This window comes from Hyla sarda, chromosome 7 (genome assembly GCF_029499605.1).
Source record: "Hyla sarda isolate aHylSar1 chromosome 7, aHylSar1.hap1, whole genome shotgun sequence".
NCBI lineage: Eukaryota > Metazoa > Chordata > Amphibia > Anura > Hylidae > Hyla > Hyla sarda.
Window position 1 is genome coordinate 174,202,712 of NC_079195.1, and position 19,718 is coordinate 174,222,429.

Genomic DNA, 19,718 nt, shown 5'->3' on the forward strand with positions numbered 1-19,718 from the left:
CCTATGTCCTTAAGGGGTTAAGGTGAAAATGGGCTTGGTCCTTATAGGGGTTAAAACTGTCCTTTCTGATCCCTATTATTTTTCCACATACGGGGATGTAGGAGGGCTCATTTTTTGCGCCGTGATCTCTAGTTATATTGGTACCATTTCTGTTTTGATGGGACTTTTTCATTGCTTTTTATACATTTTTTGGAGGGTACACAAAGAAGAAATATGCAAATTTGGACTTTGGTCTTTCTTTTTACGTATACGCCATTGACTGTTCTGTTTAATATTTTTTTTTATATATATATTTCGGGCATATACGCACAGGGTGATACCACATTTGTTAAATTTTGTTGATTTTTTTTTTCTTACTCCCTATAGGGGACTATTACATGCAATCCTTGGATTGCATACACTGTTCAATCCTATGCCATAGCATAGCACTGATCAGTGTTATTGGTGCTCTGCTGCTCCAGCCTGCCATGGCTGGCTGGAGCATCAGATCCTCGACTGAACAGAAGGGAGGTCCTGATCAGTTCCGCTGAGCTGCTGGGACTGTTTGAAATAAATCTAAAATTAATGTGAAAGTTGATTGCGGCGTCTAAGGGGTTAATGCCGGGCATCACCACGATCGGTGACATCCGGCATTAGAAACGGGTCCCAGTGGCTGAAAGCTGCCGGCCAGGACCACACAGCTATGACTCAGGGTCAGTTAATGTTATCCTTTTAATTAGGTTTTTTACCCGTTATATCTGTTTTTGATCAGTTATTACATCTAAGGGTGCATTCACACCACGTTTTGTACATACGGGTGCCGGGTCCGTCGGGGGGGGGGGGGGGGGGGGAGGAGCACTCCCGTACCCCTGGCACCCGTATGTACAAAACGTGGTGTGAATGCACCCTAAGAGGTGTGAGCAACCAGGAAGTAGCCAGACACAGCCAAGCTGTGATCCCCCACATAACCTGAACACAGGGCATGTAGTGTTTTCTATTTCTGGACAACCCTTTTAAAGGCTATAATATTATTATATATCTATCTACAAATGGCTATTTTATGTCCCCAAAAACTTTTTTTCACCATAGAATCAAAGGATAGAAAGTCCATTAGGTAGTTGTAAGTCTTTTTTTAACATTTAATAAAAGAAATGGCAATGCTTATGAAAGTAAAAAAACTAAGCGGTCTTGTGTTTTTTTATTCTAAATCTGTTTCTCAGGACATGTAAGAAAACATGTTTTTGTGCAATTGTTTCGAATATTTTTTTAGACAGACAATCTGCGTTGTTAATTAGAAGAAATTCCACGTGTCTCAGAAATGGTCTTTTAAATATCCTAAACAAGTGAGTAATAAGGAATTTAGCACAACCGGGGCATTCAGGCAAACCTACACACATCGCTTTGTTATTCCAACTGGTGAATCAGACATTGATGGAGTAAATGTTCTATACTGTTACTGCCAACAATAAACTCACGATTTAAGGACTCAACAGAAATATTTACATTTTTCTTCTCATTTATGCAGGGATTAATAAAAAAAAAAAAAGTGAAAATGAAAGGCTAAACACTATTGTCTGATATCAAGTCAATCTAAACCATTCAAAAGACCAAAGTAGAAATACAAACACTATGGGGGAGATTTATCAAGACCTGTCCAGAGAAAAATGTGCTGAATTGCCCCATATCAACCAATCAGGTTAAAAAATGAAAGTAGCAATCTGATTGGTTGCTATGGGCAACTATGCAACTTTTCCTCTGGACATGTTTTGATAAATTTCCCCTTTTATATTATAAAAACCATTGGGCAGAAAACGTACAGTATATAATTTATGTGATTATCTTTGTATCATTTGAAAAGTCTTTCAACAATAAAAGGTTTGTTGAGGTGCACTTTCACAAATGTGTGGCTTTCATTTGCTAGGCTCAGTGATCACAATACTAGGAAATTTAAATGGACACTGTCAAATTCAAAAACTTATGTTTTACATCTTGGAAAAACATTAACCGTTCTAATATACTTCATAAGAACACTTTATTTCCTTTTTTATTGAAATCATGCCTTTATAAAATCAATGCTTTGTCCAAGCTGAAGCACAGGCATGGACAAAGTCCAGTAAGTGAGGGTGGACAAGCACTCCTCTGTGCTCTGTGTCTGATAGCACAGGAGAGAGCACAGAGTAGTGCTATCAGACAAGAGAGTACAGAGTAGTGCTATCAGATAGGAGAGAGTACAGAGGTACAGTGTCCATTTTAGGACATAGTCGTCAGATATAACTCCATCCTCCGTCTGGTAAAACTGCGTCCCATCTCCTTCCTCGGACCAATCGCAGTCAGTCGCAACTCCGCCCTCAGTTATGTCAAACGGCATCCCGCCTCCTTCCTCACACCAATCACCCTCCTCCTTCAGCCACAACTCCATCCTCCCTCATCCGAAACTCCGTAGTCCAAAACACCGTCACGCCGATTCTCCCTCAGACGCAACTTACTGCCGCATTGTAGAGCCGACGATATGTGGATTTAAAGTGCTCTGTGGGTGAACTACAATGCACAGAAGAGAAGGAGCTCCAAAAGGGCTTTTGGAGAGAGAATGTGTCTGAAGTTGAAGGCCATGTGTGTTTACAAAGACCCCATGGTGCCACAACAGTGGACCCCCCCCCCCTACACACACACACACACACACACACACACACTGTTCCAAAGATCTGTCAAACGCCAGTGGGGTGTAAATGCTCACTGCACACCTTATTCAATTCTGTGAGGGGTGTAGTTTCCAAAATAGGGTCACATGTGGGGGGGATCCACTGTTCTGGCACCAAGGGGCCTTTGTAAACGCACATGGCCTCCGACTTCTATTCCAACCAAATTCTCTCTCCAAAAGCTCACTGGCGCTCCTTCCCTTCTGAGCCCTGCAGTTCACCCGCAGAGCACTTTACATTCATATATGGGGTGTTTCCATTCTAAGAAGAAGTGGGGTTACAAATTTTGGGAGTAGTTTTTTCCTATTTCCCCTTGTGAAAATGAAAAATTTGGGGTAAGATCAGCATTTTAGAGAAAAAAAATTAAATTTTTCATTTTCATGTCCAACTTTAGCGGAAATTTGTCAAACACCTGTGGGGTGTACAGGCTCATTGTACCCGTTAAGTGCCTTGAGGGGTGTAGTTTCCAAAGTAGTGTGCCATCTGTTTATTTACTCATTTATTTTTATTTCCTTCCTAAATGTGACATGCCCCCAAAAAACATTTCATCAAAATTTGCTTTCAAAAAGCTCAATGGCGCTCCTTCTCTTCTGAGCATTGTAGTGCGCCTGCAGATTACTTTACATCCACACATGTGGTATTTCCATATTCGGAAGAGATGGGGTCACAAATTTTGGGGGGCATTTTCTCCTAATACCCCTTATAAAAATTTAGAATTTTGGTGAAAAACGGCATTTTAGTGACAAAAAAATAAAATAAATTCATTTACACATCTGATTTTAATGAAAAGCCGTCAAATACCTGTGGGGTGTTAAGTAGAGATGAGCGAACTTACAGTAAATTTGATTTGTCACGAACTTCTCGGCTCGGCAGTTGATAACTTTTCCTGCATAAATTAGTTCAGCTTTCCGGTGCTCCGGTAGGCTGGAAAAGGTGGATACAGTCCTAGGAGACTTTCCTAGGAATGTATCTACCTTTTCCAGCCCACCGGAGCAGCTGAAGGCTCAACTAATTTACGCAGGAAAAGTCATCAACTGCCGAGCCGAGAAGTTTGTGACTATTCGAATTTACTGTAAGTTTGCTCATCTCTAGTGTTAAGGCTCACCGTACCCCTTGTTACGTTCCTTGAGGGGTGTAATTTCCAGAACAGTATGCCATGTTGTTGTTTTTTTTGCTGTCCTGGCACCATAGGGGCTTCCTAAATGTGACATGCCCCCCCAAACAACATTTCATAAACACTCATTTTCCAAAATCCCATTCTCGCTCCTTCCTTTCTGAGCCCTCTACTGCGCCCGCAGTACACTTTACATACACATGAGGTATACCCTTACTCGAGAGAAATTGGGTTACAATTTTTTAATTTATTTTTTGTAAAAATAAAAAACTGAAAAATTAAGACTTCTAATTTTCTTCTTCACTTTGCTGCTATTCCTCTGACAATTAAAGGGTTAACACTTTATGAATGTCATTTTGAATACTTTGAGGGGTGCAGTTTCTATAATGGGGTATTTCTAATATAAAGGCCTCAAATCCACTTCAAAACTGAACTGGTCCCTGAAAAATTCAGATTTAGAAAATTTTGTGAAAAATTTGAAAATTGCTGATGAACTTTGAAGCCCTCTGATGTCTTCCAAAAGTAAAAACATGTCAACTTTATGATGCCAACATAAAGTAGACATATTGTATATGCGAATCAATATATGGATTTATTTGGTATGTCTATTTTCCTCACAAGCAGAGAGCTTCAAAGTTAGAAAAATGCTACATTTTCATGAAATTTTGGAATTTTTCAAATGTTGAAAGTATCGACGAAAATTTACCACTATGATAAAGTGAAAAAAACAAAAAAAAAAACACACTATCTCTGAATCAAATTCATAAGTAAAAGCATCCAAGAGCTGTGAATGGTTAAAGTGACAGTGGTCAGATGTGCAAAAAAATGCTCTGGTCCTTAAGGTGAAAATTAGCTTGGTCCTTAAGGGGTTCAATGACAACAACAACGACGACGACGACAACAGCCCGGAGGGTTTTCTTACCGACACTGCTGAGAGAGCCACTGCTTTCTGAGTCTGAAGGCATGGTGGTGAGGACACTGTATGTAGAGCCTGTTATAAAGCATAAGGAATAACAATAAGTGAGGAAAAGTCTTTATTGGTATTGTATAAGTAATTCTATAAATCAGAAGCAACACTCTCACATTAAGATGACATGACAAAAAAAAAAAATATTAAAATGTCAACTGTTCACCTTTTCTGCAACAGAAAGTAGCTGGCTAAACATTACTGACCAAGAACCTAACCTGGTATACATAGTTTCTGGAAAAGCTGTGTGACATTTCGTTTTGCTGCCATTAGATTTCCCATTGGCTATTACCAAGCTTACGAAGATTTCTGAGGGGCATGCTATAATATTGTACATGCCCCGTTCCTGTTTTTCTGTAAGACCCAACAGATATGCAGCTTTTCTAGAAACAGCAACAAAGACTATGGGTCTCATAAATCTCAAAAACATCTCAGAAAAAAAAAGTTAGCTTGTTTCCCATGGCAACCTAAATCCAGGTTTTAACTCTAGCTTCGTAACCAATGTAAGCTAAACTCTTAGGGTATATTGTCACACAGCTGTGCGGTTTTGTTTATTACTATCATTTAATACAATCAATTTACATTTTTGCATTTGATCTTTTTTCTCCTCGGTGAAACATTAAAGAAAATAAAATTGTGGAGGTTGTAAAAGCAGTGCACTTTATGGTTAAAAGTCAAACTTTGCCATGAGCTGTAGTTTTAATCAGTACTATTTTTGTTTTGATGGGACTTTTTTCCCCTATATATGATGTAAGAATCTGTATTTTTGGTGCTCGGTATATTGTTATGCTTACACAGTTCACCGCGCGGCACCATAAACATTTTATTAGTTCAGACAATTACAGCAATATCAAATATGATTATTATTTATAAAAAAAAGTGCTATTATTTATAAAAAAAAATAAAAATAAAAAAAGGTAAAAGTTTAAATTTTTTAAGTCCCCACAGAGAACTTTCACATGCAATCATTAGATGGCATTCACTGTTCAAAGCTATGCTACTGCATGAGAGGGGGATCGGTACTCCTCTAATACAGCCTGGCTCTCCCCGGCAGCATCACTTCAGCGTCGATCCGTCGACCGGAGGCAGGTGTGGGGATCCTCCACTGCCATTGTAAGCTCATGGGACTGCCAAAATCACGTTGCAGTGGTCCGATAAAGGTCCACTAAGCTACCAGCATATTTCTAATGAAGGAAGCTGCAGAATCGCTGCTGCCAGTCATTAACTGTTAGAAGCCGTACCTCATCACCTACGCTCCTACACTCGCTTTATAGGCATTTAGCGATCCGTGGTATACATGTTTCCCTGGTGCATTAAGTCCCAGACAGCAAGAGAGTACCTGTGTTGTCTAGTGGTTAAAATCTGTGGTATTTTCCAGGATAACCCTTTTACCGTCTGGCAAATGCTGTGTTTAACAGGGTCATGAATAAAGGTAAAATACCAAGCAAAACTGTATTGTACCTCCTTGTTTTCAATAATGCTGTTATGTGTTAATGTAGCATTGGATGATTACTCATCACAAACATGGATAAAATGTATTTATAACTGTGCAAATTACATTACAGAATATCCTACCTGATCAAAGAACTATTAAACTTATTTTATAACAACCTAATTGCTGAATTTGCTTCTAACAGAAAATAAAACTGCAAGATAGTCCCTTATTTAGCAACTAGTGTTAACCATAGTAACAAAACACACATCAGACAAAAATATTATAATATACATATATATATACACACATATACATACACACACTATATATATATATATATATATATAAAATTTGTTTCTAAAATCTAGAACAAAAAATAAAGACATACTATAAACAAATTTGTGGCAAATTTGGCACATACGTACATCAGGCGTTTTCATAAAGGTCCACACTAGAGATGAGCGAACTTACAGTAAATTCGATTCATCACGAACTTCTCGGCTCGGCGGTTGCTGACTTTTCCTGCATAAATTAGTTCAGCTTTCCGGTGCTCCGGTGGGCTGGAAAAGGCGGATACAGTCCTAGGAAAGAGTCTCCTAGGACTGTATCCACCTTTTCCAGCCCACGGGAGCACCTGGGAGATCTTAAATAGAAAAACGTCCAGCACCAAGAAGGCAGATACAATTCTTCTTTATTGTGGCATCAGGAAAAGTAGGATACACAGAACAAGTAGTCTAAGCGTTTCGGGATATAGAGCCCTTAATTTGGCTAGATCTTGTCCCTTACCCTAGCCCCAACCAGAGTGAAATCATGATCTCAGAACAGCCCCTACAGGTCATGTCACATCACTATTGAGACATGCAGAGGAGCAGAAAAGAAATGATTGCAGTAGCTTTGGCAAATTTATGTTTAGAGATGTCTGCATTGCTGTAGAGCAATGTTCTGCAACAGCTCTGGGTGGGGATTCTATAGGAGGTGATTAGGCTGAGTGAAAGGGCTGTGATTAAGAGCTGAGGGAAAGCAATGCATTCTGGGAATTGTAAGACTGTAGAACAAGAACTTAGAGAAACTGTAAAATAAAATGGAAGCACAGATTATCTGACATTGGAATACACCTACAGATCTACAAAACAAAAGTATTTTTGGTGATTTCAGAACTGGGGCAGACAGATTAGCAATGCTCTATACCTCTGCAGAATAAAAAAAAAAAAAATTGTGACTTCGGAATACCCCTTTAGTGTCAGTTCACATGTCCTTTTCCATAGACAGATAAAAAGATCTCTTGCACTCACCACGTACTCTACACAAGTTTCCTACATAGTAGAACCAGAGGACGGGATGATCAGGTCCAGGGTGGGATGCTCAGAGGCAACTGCCGGAAGTTTAGCGCATTGGTATGTGCTTCTTCGTATTAATTCCGCCCTCACTCCTATCGAGCTCAAAGCCAACTGCGCGCGATCACCAGTCAGCAAGGTTTGTGCTCTGTATATCTGGTAGAGCGCACCAAACATACAAAGCACAAACGTAGCTGACTGGTGATAGCGCATAGTTGGCTTTGAGCTCGATAGGATTTAGGGCGGAATTGATAGGTATGGACATGAAGTAGTGAGCGGGTGATGCCATTATGCACAGGCACACTTGCTCTGTTTACTAACAGAACAGCGTGACATCTATTATGCAGATGAACAGTGATCAAGGTAATCAATTACTATGTGTCTATATATGCATTGTAATTGCACTTTGTTTTAACATTACACTTGACAGGTAGCGATCATGTGACTCTGTAAGAGGCTATAAATGAGAGGTTGTGGGTTAATCTTTTAATCAATTTGTATGTACAACGCTTGTCATTTGACCAATCACATTGTATCACTGTATATTTAAGACTACTGTATTTCACTTTGTACTGTGCTTGAAAAGGGCACTTGGTTGAAACATTGCATATGTTCATTTTATGGTGCAAATATAAGCTGAAGCCTGCTTTTGAATACTAGACCTCTGGCATTCTTTGCTGTGACCATCTGTATCTGACATATTTTATGTTGTAGATTTCAATTTAACCCCTTAACGACCACGGATGTAAATGTACATCCTAATTTGGCGGGACTTGCCGCACCAGGACGTACATTTACATCAGAGCAGTGCTCGCATCATACAAGGCAGGTTCCGGCTGCTATCAGCAGCCGGGGACCCGCCAGTAATGGCCGACATCAGCAATTGCGCAGATGCCCGCCATTAACACCTCAGATGCCAAGATCTGTACAGATCACGGCATCTGCGGCAATTCACATAAAATAGATGATCAGATCGCACGCAGCACCGCCGCAGCAATCCGATCATCTGTAATGGCAGCCGGAGGTCCCCTCACCTTGCTCCGGCCATCTCCTGCTCTGGTCTGAGATCGAGCAGACCAGAGCAGGAGATAGCCAATAGCACTGAACAGTACTAGCAATCAAATGATTGCTATAGATAGTCCCCTATGGGGACATAAAAAGTGTTTAAAAAAAAATTAATTAGAAATTTTTTTTTTTTTTTTTTTTTAAAGGGAAAAATCCCCTCCCCAATAAAAATTGTCAGTTTTTCCCATTTTACCCCCAAAAAGAGTATTTTTTTGAATAAACATATTTGGTATCGCTGCGTGTGTAAATGTCCGAACTATCAAAATATAATGTTAATGATCCCGTATGGTGAACGGCGTGAAAGTTTAAAAATTTTTTAAAAGAAATGCAGCTTTTTTTGTCACATTTTATTAAAAAAAAATATATATATGATATAAAAGTTTTATATATGCAAATGTGGTATCGATAAAAAGTACAGATGACAGCCCCAAAAAATGAGCCCTCATACCTCCCTATATAAGGAAAAATGAAAAAGTTATAGGTGGTCAAAATAGGGCGATTTTGTACAAAAAGTTAGATACTTTTTTATATTTTTGTACCGCTTAAAAAATAAAAAAAATCTCAATCCATGGGTATCATTTTAAATCGTATTGACCCAAAGAATAAAGAACACCTCATTTTTACCGTAAATTGTACAGTGTGAAAACGAAACCCTCCAAAATGTGCAAAATTGTGGTTTTCATTTAAATTTCCTCCCTAACAAAATTAGTAAATTTGGTCACGCAAAAAACAAGCCCTTATATGAGTCTGTAGATGGAAATATGAAAGTTACGGATTTTAGAAGGCGAGGAGGAAAAAACGAAAATGCAAAAAAAATTGGCCTGGTCCTTAAAGGAGTAGTCCAGTGGTGAACAACTTATCCCCTACCCTAAGGATAGGGGATAAGTTGCAGATTGCGGGGGGCACCGACCGCTGGGGCCCCCCCCGGAGATCTCCTGTACGGAACCCCGACAGCGTGCGGGAAGGGGGCGTGTCGACCTCCGCATGAAGCGGTGGCCGACACGCCCTCTCAATACAACTCTATGGCACAGCCGGAGCGCTGCCTTTGGCAATCTTCGGCTCTGCCATAGCAATGTATTAAGGGGGCGTGTCGGCCGCCGCTTCGTGCGGTGGTCAACACACGATATCTGGCCGGAGAGCCGGGACCCCATACAGAGAGATCGCAGGGGGCCCCAGCGGTCGGACCCCCTGCTATCTCAAACTTATCCCCTATCCTTAGGATAGGGGATACGTTTTTCACCACTGGACTACCCCTTTAAGGTGAAAATGGGCTTGGTCCTTAAGGGATTAAACTAAATTACTGAACAAAGCAACAAATATGTGCAGGATACTGTACTTGTGAATACACCCTTAAAAGTTTTCAGTCATAACCGTTATAAAGAGAGGCAGCAACTGGCAGTTCTTCTTAACTGTAGATGGATACTTTAACCCCTTAAGGACCGGGGGGTTTTCCGTTTTTGCATTTTCGTTTTTTGCTCCTTGCCTTTAAAAAATCATAACTCTTTCAATTTTGCACCTAAAAATCCATATGATGGCTTATTTTTTGCGCCACCAATTCTACTTTGTAATGACGTCAGTCATTTTGCCCAAAAATCTACGGTGAAACGGGAAAAAAAAATCATTGTGCGACAAAATTGAAAAAAAAAAAAAAAGCCATTTTGTAACTTTTGGGGGCTTCCGTTTCTACGTAGTACATTTTTCGGTAAAAATGACACCTTATCTTTATTCTGTAGGCCCATACGATTAAAATGATACCCTACTTATATAGGTTTGATTTTGTCGGACTTCTGACCCCTATAACTTTTTTATTTTTCCGTGTATGGGGCGGTATGAGGGCTCGTTTTTTGCGCCGTGATCTGAAGTTTTTAACGGTACCATTTTTGCATTGATAGGACTTATTGATCGCTTTTTATTTTTAAATTATATAAAAAAGTGAGCAAAAATGCACTATGGAATTTTTTTGCGCGCACGCCATTGACCGAGCGGTTTAATTAATGATATATTTTTATAATTCGGACATTTCCGCACGCGGTGATACCATATATGTTTATTTTTATTTACACTGTGTTTTTTATTTTATTGGAAAAGGGGGGGGGGTGATTCAAACTTTTAATAGGGGAGGAGTTAAATAATCTTTTGCAGTGTTATAGGTCCCATAGGGTCCTATAACACTGCACACACTGATCTCCATCATTGATCACTGGTTTCTCATAAGAAACCAGTGATCAACAATCATGCCTGGATCTCAGGCACTGAGCAGTCATTCGGCGATCGGACAGCGAGGAGGCAGGTAGGGGCCCTCCCGCTGTCCTGTCAGCTGTTCGGGATGCCGCGATTAGCCGCGGCTATCCCGAACAGCCCGACTGAGCTAGCCGGCCACTTTCGGTTTCGCTTTTAGCCATGCGGCTCAGCTCTGAGCGCGCGGCTAAAGGGTTAATAGCGCGCGGCGCCGCGATCAGCGCTGCGCACTATTAGAGGCGGGTCCCGGCTTCACTATGACGCCGGGCCCGCCGTCATATGACGCGGGGTTACTGTGTACTTTTTTTACTTCTCAGTAGGTCCTAAGTATTAATTACAGACATTTAAATGGGCACTTTCAGATACAAAAACTTTTGATATGTTGTAAAGAATGAAAAACCAATAGGTTTTGCAATTGCTTTCATTAGAAAATTTTCACAAATTCAGGGTGAAAAAGCAAGTCAAAAACTAGCCACTAGGGGGTTTCCCCTGCATGCTTTGACACATACCAGTCTGGCAGTGTCCTGCAGTCATTGCCTACGTCATGGACCCATCTTGTGATTGCCAGCAGGTCCCGCGCTCACGAGTGTGCGCACGGACCTCAGTGAGCCTAAGCGCACGGGCAGGATTGCTGCACAGCACCTGAAGTGTCTCTGGAGTCCGGAGCATCACAGAACTGCACTAAGTAGCTAAAGGGGGTAGTCCTTCATAGTGTCACAGATCTGCGGGGCTTTGATGTGCCCCGGGAGTTACCTAAATCTCCTCGTGGTCTCCTTCCAGGCCAGGCTGAGCAGGCAGAGGAGCTGCTGAACCCCGGACAACGCCGCTGCCGAGATCCCGGAGTACCGAGGCAGGAGGAGCAGGGCGAGCATAGTGGGCGGATGTTTAGGGTACAGTAAATTCTCTGAAACTACAACTCCCAACACGTCCTAACAGTGTGGACATGCTGGGAGTTGTAGTTTTGCTAATGCTAGGGGAGATCTGACCATCTGCCTGCTCACATCTCCCCTAACATTAGCAAAACTACATCTCTCAGCATGCCCTGACATTGAGGACGAGCTGGGAGTTGCAGTTTTGCTAATGCTAGGGGAGATGTGAGCAGACAGCAGACTGAGGGAGGGGGCTGAGGCCTGCAGTGAGGAAACTATCCCTTGGAGAGGTATTCAAGCAAGTGAGCAACAATAAAAGTGTAATAAAATAAATAAAAATAAAAGGTGCCAGACAAAAATTAGATATACATGGTCAGGATTAGGTACTGAGTAATATACATATAAAAAATAAAATAACCTGTCCAGAGGAAAAGTTACCCATAGCAACCAATCAGATCGCTTCTTTCATTTTTCCCCAGGCATTTTCAAAAATGAAAGAAGCAATCTGATTGGTTGCTAAGAGCAACTCGACAAATTTTCCTCTGGACAGGTATTGATCTATCTCCCCAAAAAATTTTAACTAAACTTTTAACATGTTGAAGGGGGTCTCCATGCTGAAAACCCCTCCGATCATTAGATATAACTTGATACATCATGGTGGTGAACTTCACTTCCCAGCTCAAATTTACCCAATTTCTCAGGGCATCCGATTTTTGCCACAGCGTCAAAAATCGGATGTGCTGAGAAAATCGCCGAATCGTAGTCACTAGCTGATTGGGTCCGCAGCCCCATAAAAGTTAAGGGGGCCGTATGTGTCAGTGCACAGATTAGCCAAAATCGTATCTGTGCATCGGAGGTTCAAATCGTGATGTGACCCAGCCTCACAATTGGAGAGGGTCTTTGTACTTAGCGTGCCCCACCACCACCACCAAGCTAGAGGTTACACCAGTACTTTCCAGCTATCTATGCTTTAGCAGTGCTTCTGTGAGATACAGTCAAGAGAAGATCAGTTTTTGCTGCTCTTCACCCCCAGAGATCACTGGAAACACCCCACAAATCCTGCTGTTTTGGAGATGCTCTAACCCAGCCATCTTGCCATCATAATTTGGCTATTGTGAAAGTTGCTCAGATCCTTAGGCCGGGTTTACACTTGAGAAGCTTCGGATGGAAAACTTCTGTTTCAGTCAGCACAAGGACTGCTCGACATTGCTGTCCCCATAGAAAGCAATGTCTGCATAGAACACAACCACCACCCCTTCCCTGGGTAAGACATCACACTCATCTGTTACTCCTCCAACACACATCATCCCCCATATCCAGACGACACTGATAGCTGGGGCGGCCACTTACCCCACTGGCACCTCCAGCTGTCCCTATACTATCGCAGAGACAACTACCTCCACTAACAGCCCTAATGCACCCGTGGCATCCATCAGGTCTATCTAATTCCATCACCACTTCCCTTTTGCAGCACAACTCTCCCGATCATTCCTCTCAACAGATGCTGCCTGCACTATCTACCCAGGTCATTCCAACACAAGATCTCCTAGAGTCACATCTCTGATCAGAAACCATTACTTCCCTCAGGTCATTTCCATTCAGAAACATACACTATTTTAGAGGATTCCATCCAGGATAATCTGGTGCCTTCTACTCCAGACGCCTCTCAGTCCATCAATTTTTAACTTTGGTGAGCACACGACTCTTAAATGAAAATAGCAGACTTACTACCTCTCCTGTTTCTGACACTTTATTCACTGACAATACCATGGTTTTTTTTTTAGGCCTCCCTGTGTTGGTAAAAAGTCCTCCTCCCTTACTAAACCCCATAGAATACCCTCCCCTGGAATAGGAACATCTAGCCCCTCCACTGGGTACAAAAAGAAAAAAAAATGCGAAAGAGGGGAAATGGGAGGACAGGCCACAAGGGAAAGGAAAGAAACTAAAGAGGAAATTGCACAAAAAAAAAAAAAAAAAAATGTATTAATTAATTAAACATGGTGAAATTTTTTTTTTTATCTGAGTAGTGTGAAAGGGACAGCATCAAATGTCACTTGGCAGCCTGGGCTTCACAAGTAGAGACAGGGACACTGTAGGTAAAGTCCAAGTTCAGGCTGTGCCTGGGTTTATTTTAAGTGTCAACACAACAATACGGCCTTAACATCAGGCCAAACATACAAAATAAATACCTGCTCGGCTGAGCTCTGACTAAACAAGGTACAACCCTAAACTATACTAGAGACACACTAGGTGCCCCGAACGCGAAACAAAACCGTAGAACACGGCCACTTACATCATGGTTAGCATTCCAACAGCCGCACACAGGCCTGCAGACCCAGGTTTATGGAGCCTGCAATCAGCCTCACCTGGTATGTGGGAGTGACCTCCCACCCGGCACTTGGTCACTCCAGGAAAAACCGACCCGGATTAAGCGGGTTGGAGCCGCTATACTACAACTAGAATGTGCCAGTAACATAGTATCACTGACACACATAACTTCGGTTTTCCTTCACCGAAACCCAGGCATTTCAGTGACACGTATCTGTCCACAAGCTGCCTAAAGCAGCATAGGAGAGCATCCTAGGAGAAATATACATTCCCTCAATAACTCTGCCTGTCACTGTCTCACAGTAGCTACGTCTTGGAGGAGGTCGAACAGAAAGTTTCAAAGAAAGGTTTATCCTTTGGTCCAACCGCCAAGTCAAATGGTTTCAACCTTTTCCTAGACCTAAACTGCTTTCAAATCAAATGATTTTTTTCGCTATTAAAGGGGTTCTCCGGTGCTTAAACATCTTATCCCCTCCCTATCCAAAGGATAGAGGATAAGATGCTTGATCGCGGAAGTCCCGCCGCTGGGGACCCCTGGGACCATGCACGCGGCACCCCGTTTGTAATCAGTCCCCAGAAGAGTGTTCGCTCTGGGTCTGTTTACGGGCGACTACAGGGCGGGCAGCATGTGACGTGATAGCCATCACGCCCCCTCCCATAGGCTTGCATTGAGGGGCGGAGCGTGACGTCACATGCCGCCCGCCCTAAAGTCACCCGTAATCAGACCCGGAGAAAACACGCTCCGGGGACTGATTACTAACGGGGTGCCGCATGCATGATCCCGGGGGTCCCCAGTGGCGGGACTCTTGCGATCAGGCATCTTATCCCCTATCTTTTGGATAGGGGATAAAATGTTTAAGCACCGGAGAACCCCTTTAAAGAGGCAGAATGGGCAGCAACATCTAAACCCCTGGACCCTCTGATATCTTCTCTAGTCCCACCACCTATCCACACGGAGTTACACCCCCGTTCCAGATTTTATCCATTACACGCTAAGGAGAATTATATTGAGACCTTCTCCACCTTGGTACAATCAGATTTTGACTGAATAAAAACTCTACTAATTATACCTCCAATCTGACCTCTGTGGAGAGGGCCGCTCTTAAATCCCTATCTGACAATGATTCTATTGTTATTAGACCAGCAGATAGGGGAGGGAGCATAGTCTGACTTAATAAATGTGACTTTATTACAGAATCAAACAGACTTCTATCAGGTCTCAAATACTATAAACCCATTCAGTACAACTCCACCAAGAAATTTCAGGAGGAACTCACACCTTATAGACAGTGGCTACTCACAGGGGTTCCTCTCCAAGGCAGAGAGGGACTACATAATGATCAAAGAACCTGCTCTACCACTATTTTATTACCTACCGGAAATTCATAAACACCTTACACATCCTCCTGGCCATCCGATTAGATCTGGTATTAATTCCATCTCCTCAAATCTTTCCCACTATATTGACCTTGTGTTACAGAAACCTGTTATTGGACTCACATCCCACCTTAAAAAGATCACAGATTTTATTAAATACCATCCTGCAAGTTGAGTGGTCTTCTGAATACCTATTGGTCACAATGGATTTATCCTCAATATACACAGTCATTGAACATGACTTGGGGATCAAGGCTGTCTCATTTCTTATCCAGAAACCCCAACACGCCCTCCGCTCAAATAGAATTTATTCTAAATGGTCTTATGTTTATATTGCAACATAATTAATTCGAATTTTTGGGCCAAATTTTTCTACAACACACTAGCACCGCGATGGGGTCCAAAGTGGCCCCCAGTTTCGCTAATTTGTTTGTTGGCCTTTTCGATATAGATTTCATATACCTCCACCCCCTCTTTTCCAAATGTGTTTACTATCGTCGTTATATAGATGATATTTTTTATATCTGGAAGGGAAACAGGGAAGAGCTGAACATATTTCTTACAGACCTATACACCAATAACTGGTCACTACAGCACACACAATCTATTTATAATAATCATGCAGAGTGTCTAGATATGATTATACACCAAAACCTTTTTTAACCCGTAAAGGACCACGGGTTTTTCTGTTTTTTCCTCCTCACTAGAGATGAGCGAACTTACAGTAAATTCAATTTGTCACGAACTTCTCGGCGCGGTAACTGATGACTTATCCTGCATAAAATTAGTTCAGCTTTTAGGTGCTCCTGTGGCCTGGAAAAGGTGGATACAGTCCTAGGAGACTCTTTCTTAGGACTGTATCCATCTTTTCCAGCCCTTGGGAGCACCTAAAAGCTGAACTAATTCATGCAGGATAAGGCATCAACTGCCGAGCCGAGAAGTTCGTGACGAATCGAATTTACTGTAAGTTCGCTCATCTCTACTCCTCACCTTTAAAAAATCCTAACCCTTTCAATTTTGCACCTAAAAATCCATATGATGGCTTATTTTTTGCACCACTAATTCTACTTGGCAGAGATCTCAGTAATTTTACCCAAAAATCTATGGCAAAACAGAAAAATCATTGTGCGACAAAATAGAAGAAAAAAAAACGCTATTTTGTAACTTCTGGGGGCTTCCGTTTCTACGCAGTACATTTTTCGGTAAAAATGACACCTTACCTTTATTCTGTATGTCCATACAATTAAAATGATACCCTACTGATATACCGTATATCCCGGCGTCTAAGACTACTTTTTAACCCCGAATTTTCTTCTGAAAAGTTGGGGGTAGTCTTATACGCCGGGTATTGAGGTCCGGGATAGGAAAACTTCTGATTATCTGCCCAGGCCGGCTCCCGTGTGTGGCTGCAGGCGGGGGCCGGCCAAAGAAAGTAAAAACTAATACTGTATACTAAAAACCAGGGGGCCTCCAGCTGTTGTGAAACTACAACTCCCAGCACGGCAAAGGCTGTACGGGCATGCTGATAGTTGTAGTTTCACAATAGCTGGAGGCACCCTGGTTTTTAGTATACAGTATTAGTTTTTACCTGCTCTGGCTGGCCGGCCCCCGCCTGCAGCCACACACGGGAGCCGGCCCGGGCAGATAATCATAGGTATTCCTATCCCAGACATCCCTGTGTCCCGAAAATCTTTTCGGGACATAAGGATGTCCGCCAGTCACTTACCATTCCCCGGTGTCCTCCTGCAACCCAGTCCTCCGTCTCTATGGTTGTACGCATGGGACGTCAGCGACTTCCTGTGCGTACAACCATAGAGGCAGAGGAGCACAGGACCAGGAGGACCGCAGGAGGACACGCCGGCCGGGGCCTGGTGAGTGACCGGTCGTGCTATCTTAAGTGATCTGGTCCATAGGCCATAGCAGTAGATGGTGAACCGGGCCGGAAGAGCGGTGACCGGAACACTGTGGGGGCAGTACAGACATACAGCCTCCAGCCATACACTGTATATGGCTGGAAGCTGTATGTCTGTTGGGGGGAGCTGACAATTTAATGTGGGGGAGCTGGCAACCTAATGTGGGGGAGCTGGCAACCTAATGTGGGGGAGCTGGCAACCTAATGTGGGGGAGCTGGCAACCTAATGTGGGGGGAACATGATGCCTACCTAATGTGGGGGGAAATACAAGGTACCGTACATTGCGGTAGGAGGGGGTAGTCTTATATGGCGAGTATATCCCAAACTCTTTATTTTAACTGTAAAAGTTGGGGGTCGTCTTATACGCCGGCATATACGGTAGGTTTGATTTTGTCGTACTTCTGAAAAAAATCATAACTACATGCAGAAAAATGTATACGTTTTAAATTGTCATCTTCTGACCCTTATAACTTTTATTTTATCGCGTATGGGGCGGTATGAGGGCTCATTTATTTGCGCCGTCATCTGAAGATTTTAGAGGTACCATTTTTGTTTTGAATGGACTCTGATCACTTTTTATTCATTTTTTTCATGATATAAAAAAAGTGACCAAAAATACGTTATTTTGGACTTTGGAATTTTTTTTGTGTACATCATTGAACGTGCAGTTTAATTAATGATATATTTTTATAGTTCGGACATACACACGCGGAGATACCACATATGTTTAAATTTATTTTTATTTACGTGGTTTTTTTTATGGGAAAAGGGGGGTGATTCAAACTTATTAGGGAAAGGGTTAAATGACAATTTTTTTTTTTTTTGTAGTGTTACAGCTCCCATAGGGGGCTATAACACTGCACACACTGATCTTATACACTGTTCACTGCAAAGCCATAGCTTTGCATTGATCAGTTATCGGGGGTCGATTGCTCAAGCCTGCATCTCTGGCTTGGAGCAATCAATCGCCGAAGGGACACGCCGGAGGAAGGTAAGAGGACCTCCGCTCAGGTCCCAGCTGATCGGGACACCGCATTTTCACTGCGGTGGTCCCGATCAGCCCCACTGAGCAGCCGGGCAGCTTTCACTTTCGTTTTAGAAGCAGCGTTCAACTTTGAACACCGCTTCTAAAGGGTTAATAGCATGCAGCACCGCGATCGCTGCCACGCGCTATTAGCCCCAGGTCCCGGCTTCAGATACATGCCGAGACCGACCAGATATGACGCGGGGTCACCGCGTTATATCGCGGGAGCCGGCCAAGGGCGTAAATATACATCCTTGGTCATCAAGGGGTTAAAACATGTAGATAGTAATAGCTATCTCAGATTCAATAGTGCTGTGTAATGTCCCTTTTGGACAATTCAAAAGGATCTGCAGGAATTGCAACAGGGAGAAGAATTTTAGGACCCAGAGCAACATCTTAAAAGCAAGGTTCAAGGGCAAGGGCTATCCTGCCCCCCTGGTGTACTCCTCCTTCAACAGAGCACTAGCCCTCACACAAAAAGACTGCCTGGCTCCCAAACCCAGTGTCACAAACCCCATTCAGGACCGCTCTACCAAATTTGATTATCACCTAGAGTAGAGAACACAGTAATATTGGAAAGGTGCTCAACAAGCATTGGGGCATTTTATTGAAGGACCCTCATTTGAGCACCTTTCTTCCCCCTAAACCCCCACTCAACTTTCGCAGGGGTTGCACCCTCCGGAACCTGGTTGCCCCCAGCAAATTGAGATCCAAATCCACTATGGCCGGAGCATCTAACTTTCTAGCCACGACAGGTAACTTTAAATGTGGTTTACCTAGATGTAAATGTTGTTCTCATATTATACATAAATGTAAACACCGGTCACTAAGGTATCATACCCTATTAAGACACGACTTGACTGCGGATCCCAGAATGTGGTATACTTGCTTCAGCGTCCGTGTGAGTTACAATATGCTGGGAGGATGATACAGTGTTTTCGAGAGCGCCTCAAACATCTGAACATCACGGTCCATGGATTCACCCTACATAGTGTGTCCCGTCACATGCACGAACGCCATTCGTTCGGAATTTCAGCCTGTTAAAAGCCACTTTGATCAAGCATATTGCCAAAGATGTATCCCAAAAGGTTTAAACACCCTGAGGAGGCAGGAGAACTATTGGATACACACTTTACATACCCTATCCCCGTAGGGTCTTAATGAGATGATAGTATGGGATAGACTGACCAGGCCCATTAAAAGTTGCATTCTGTGTTCATACATACTGTTTTTTTTCCTTCTTCAAAATATATATTATATATATTTTTATATTTAAAGGGTACCTCTCATCAAAAAAACTTTTGATATATTATAGATTAATGTATGCAGAATAACTTTACAATTGCATGTTATTAAAAAATATGCTTCTTTCTATTTAA

At 42.4% G+C, this 19,718-nt stretch overlaps 1 protein-coding gene and 1 long non-coding RNA gene across 5 annotated transcripts in view; one reads left to right on the top strand and one right to left on the bottom strand.

Annotated features, from left to right (window-relative positions):
• The window catches only part of DLG5 (discs large MAGUK scaffold protein 5), a 215,643-nt gene that overhangs the window by 161,890 nt on the left and 34,035 nt on the right, over positions 1-19,718 (bottom strand). For all 3 annotated transcript variants that reach the window (XM_056531348.1, XM_056531346.1, XM_056531347.1), the window contains exon 2: positions 4,712-4,780. In XM_056531348.1, the coding sequence (XP_056387323.1) occupies positions 4,712-4,780 (69 nt within the window). The remainder of the gene's footprint in view (positions 1-4,711; positions 4,781-19,718) is intronic.
• Positions 1-19,718, top strand: part of LOC130282744 (uncharacterized) — a 147,127-nt gene that overhangs the window by 102,229 nt on the left and 25,180 nt on the right. The window lies entirely within an intron of this gene.